Here is a 3,105-nt window from a genome sequence, read left to right as displayed (position 1 = left end):
CTTGAAAGCTCGCGAGATCAGGATGGTCTCACGATGCTAGTTATTATTTAACACACTAGACAAATCATCTAGAAATAAGTAAAACTTTCTTGAATTAAATGCATTTACCCTTAATTTGAATAGGTAAATGGGATTGTTTTCCAAAGGAATGATAATTTTACTCTTAAAATAATTAAATAATATGCAGTTGAAATAAGACAATGTAAATGCGTTTTCTTATTTTAAATCTAAATTGCCTTCTTCCATTAGCAAAATGTGTCTTTTACCTCCTCAATTCAAGAACAAATGCACTTATTTTAAGAAAAAATGACTTATCTAGATTTCGATTTTTTTTCCAGCACACTTCAGGCCACGTTTCTGTCTCAATACAAGTCTGGCTCATAATCAGAACTGGGGAAGATGGAGATGCATCTGAGTCTCTGGTAGCCTGAGGAGATCCGTGGGCCCCGCAGATGGCAGAGCAGGACAGTCATGCCATCAATGCTAGAAGGTTTGCTGTGGCTCAGATAAACCAACACATTTCTCTATCTGCATAAATTTATTTAAAAAAACTGTGATTCTAGTAGCCACTAGTTTTATGCATTTACGCCACTAAACATCAACGGGTCGCCGGTGGTTTTAATGAGGTTAAATATAAAACACATCTGTGTTTACTTTAAATAAAATCACCTTAGGTTATGTTTAAAAAAACGGTTTCTTATTGCATAAATACCAATTAATGGACATAAAATCACCTCATCTTAGTGCAAAGCTGTATAAGTGATATTGTTGTGTTTCTAAGAAAGAAAAAACAGTCTCATTGGAATCCGCCTTTTTTTGTACACTAAATTTTTATCTGGTGAAAATTCAGCTGCAAAAATTTTGACTGAAAATGTGTTGACCTTTTGGTGAACTCAAGCCAACGCAATCTACATTCGATGCAGTCGAGCAGCTTCTAGCCAATGAAATGAGCTCATTTGGTCATAGAAAGAAAAAAAAGATTGCCGCCAGCTGCTTGTTCCGGATCAAGCCGAGAGCCTTGGCAGTCAGGGGAGCCGCACCAGCTGTGAAAAACTCCTCATTCAGCTTCATTCAGGAACAAAGTTATGTTCAACTGTTGTGTCACATGACCAAATGAGATCATTTCATTGGCTAGAAGCTAACTGACTGCATCGAATGTAGATTGCATTGGCTTAAGTTCACCAGAAAGGTCAACACATTTGCAGTCAAATTATTTGCACCTGTGTTTATACCAAATAAACGTTCAGCGTAAGGAATTCAATGTGTAAAAAAAAAATCAGTGTTTAAAATTCAGTGTACAAAAAAAGGTAGATTCTAATGAGACTGTTTTTCTTCCATATGTTTCATCCAAACACTGACGGCCAATCAGAAATAGTGAATTGGACCGAGGGGCGTTAGATCAAAGCAGCATTCCTCTCAGAACATTGGACCCGGTGGGAGTTCCTCCAACCGCCGGCGAACTCACCTCAGGATGATCTGAGCAGGAGACTTTTGATATTTCTCTGCCAGTGAGAGAATGGCGGGTTCCTGCAGCAGGATGGGCTCGTCTGGATGCTTCCAGGCCCGGTCGGGGGAACCCAGAGGGCTGTACGCCGTCATCACCAGACCCCGATCCCGACAGTGCGCCAACAGATCTACCTGGGCCAGGTACGGGTGGCTCTCTACCTGCCAGACCAACGTACAGAGGTCACCTCAGCAGACAGCCTTTGGCCCGTCCTCTTCACTCGCGCCACGTACCTGAAGGACGGTGGGTTTGATGCTGGCCACAGACAGGACGTCGTCGATCTGCCGGCTGTTGAAGTTGGAGAGGCCGATGGATCGAACCAGGCCCTTCTCCACCAGCTTCTCCATGGCCGCCCAGGTCACCTTGTAGTCCGTGTCGTCGTACAGCAAGGTACCGTCCTCCTTTCTGGGAAAAGGAACGTCGCCTCGTCTAGCAAATGGAGAGAAGGAGCGTTACATGACGCCAGGAGTTCAGCGCTAGTCTGCAGCAATGGCTGCTCTTACTGGAAGGCGTAGGGCCAGTGGATGAGGTAAAGGTCCAGGTACTCCAGCTTCAGGTCCTTCAGCGTCTTCAGCAGGGACGGCTCAACATCGTCAGGATGATGGCGGTTGTTCCACAGCTTGGAGGTGATGAAGACATCCTCTCGTCTCAGAGACTGAGGAAAACAGAAAGGAGCTTATAAAGCAGATTGCGTTGTGTAACTTTAAATCACGTACCAACAAAACGAATGACATAAAAACATAAAAGTTCATGGATTGTTCTGTGCTTTGGAACATTTATCTTCAGAAACCCAAACGGTAAGAACGGCAGCTGAGGGGAAAGGCTGTTTACCTTGTCTGGGCCGAGCGTCTCCTGCAGAGCTTCTCCAATCTCCACCTCATTCCCATAGATGGCTGCGCAGTCGATGTGACGGTAACCAGCCTCCAGAGCCCAGATGACTGCTTGTTTCACCTGGAAATGAACATCGTCTGACTTAAACAGTCCTGAAGCTCTGAAAAATTAATAACAGGACGCAAACAAACTGCTGACTACTTTAAGACTGTTTATAACATTCTACTGAAGGCAGACTAGCTGCCAGCTTTGTCCACAAGGGGGCAGTCCAACCCAATTGTTCAGAAGATGAACCCAATCAGAGGCACACATATAAATCAATGTTATCATACTGACAGGCTTACATTTATTAATTCAATATTCAGGTTTTATCTGATAAAGTCATCAAATTTAGTGTAATTGGTCAATTTAATTTCCAAATGATGTCATCGTCTTTGCAGCAATCCCTCAGATATTTAAACTTTATTTTTTAGTTCAGTTTTTTTATAACCTTCCAAAGGAGACTGTTGATCAAAGCTCATTGCTCCAAATTAGCTAAAAGTTCATTTGCCAGCAGTCATGGGAAATGGATGTTTATGGAGTGAACTTTGTTACAATATTGGGGGAAAATTAAGAAAAAAGGAAAAATCCAGAACAGATTTCTTTTTTTTTATATCTTGTATAACCTTGTAGAAAAATTAAATCTGATAAAACACAAATGTTCTAATGTATATTTGTACTTTTTTTTTTTTTCTAAACTCTGGATTGAGTTTCACAAATGTGATTCTTCT

At 41.8% G+C, this 3,105-nt stretch overlaps 1 protein-coding gene across 3 annotated transcripts in view; it reads right to left on the bottom strand.

The window, feature by feature from the left end:
- akr1a1 (aldo-keto reductase family 1, member A1 (aldehyde reductase)) overlaps window positions 1–3,105 on the bottom strand; it is a 12,297-nt gene that overhangs the window by 4,237 nt on the left and 4,955 nt on the right. For all 3 annotated transcript variants that reach the window (XM_015385772.1, XM_015385771.1, XM_015385773.1), the window contains exons 3-6: window positions 2,336–2,455; window positions 2,008–2,159; window positions 1,738–1,933; window positions 1,466–1,665 (exon numbers count right to left, since the gene is read on the bottom strand). In XM_015385772.1, the coding sequence (XP_015241258.1) occupies window positions 1,466–1,665; window positions 1,738–1,933; window positions 2,008–2,159; window positions 2,336–2,455 (668 nt within the window). The remainder of the gene's footprint in view (window positions 1–1,465; window positions 1,666–1,737; window positions 1,934–2,007; window positions 2,160–2,335; window positions 2,456–3,105) is intronic.

The sequence above is a fragment of the Cyprinodon variegatus genome, unplaced genomic scaffold, assembly GCF_000732505.1.
Source record: "Cyprinodon variegatus isolate N-32 unplaced genomic scaffold, C_variegatus-1.0 Scaffold348, whole genome shotgun sequence".
Taxonomy (NCBI): domain Eukaryota; kingdom Metazoa; phylum Chordata; class Actinopteri; order Cyprinodontiformes; family Cyprinodontidae; genus Cyprinodon; species Cyprinodon variegatus.
Note: the sequence above shows the minus strand (reverse complement) of the source record. Positions and strands in the feature narration are given on the sequence as shown.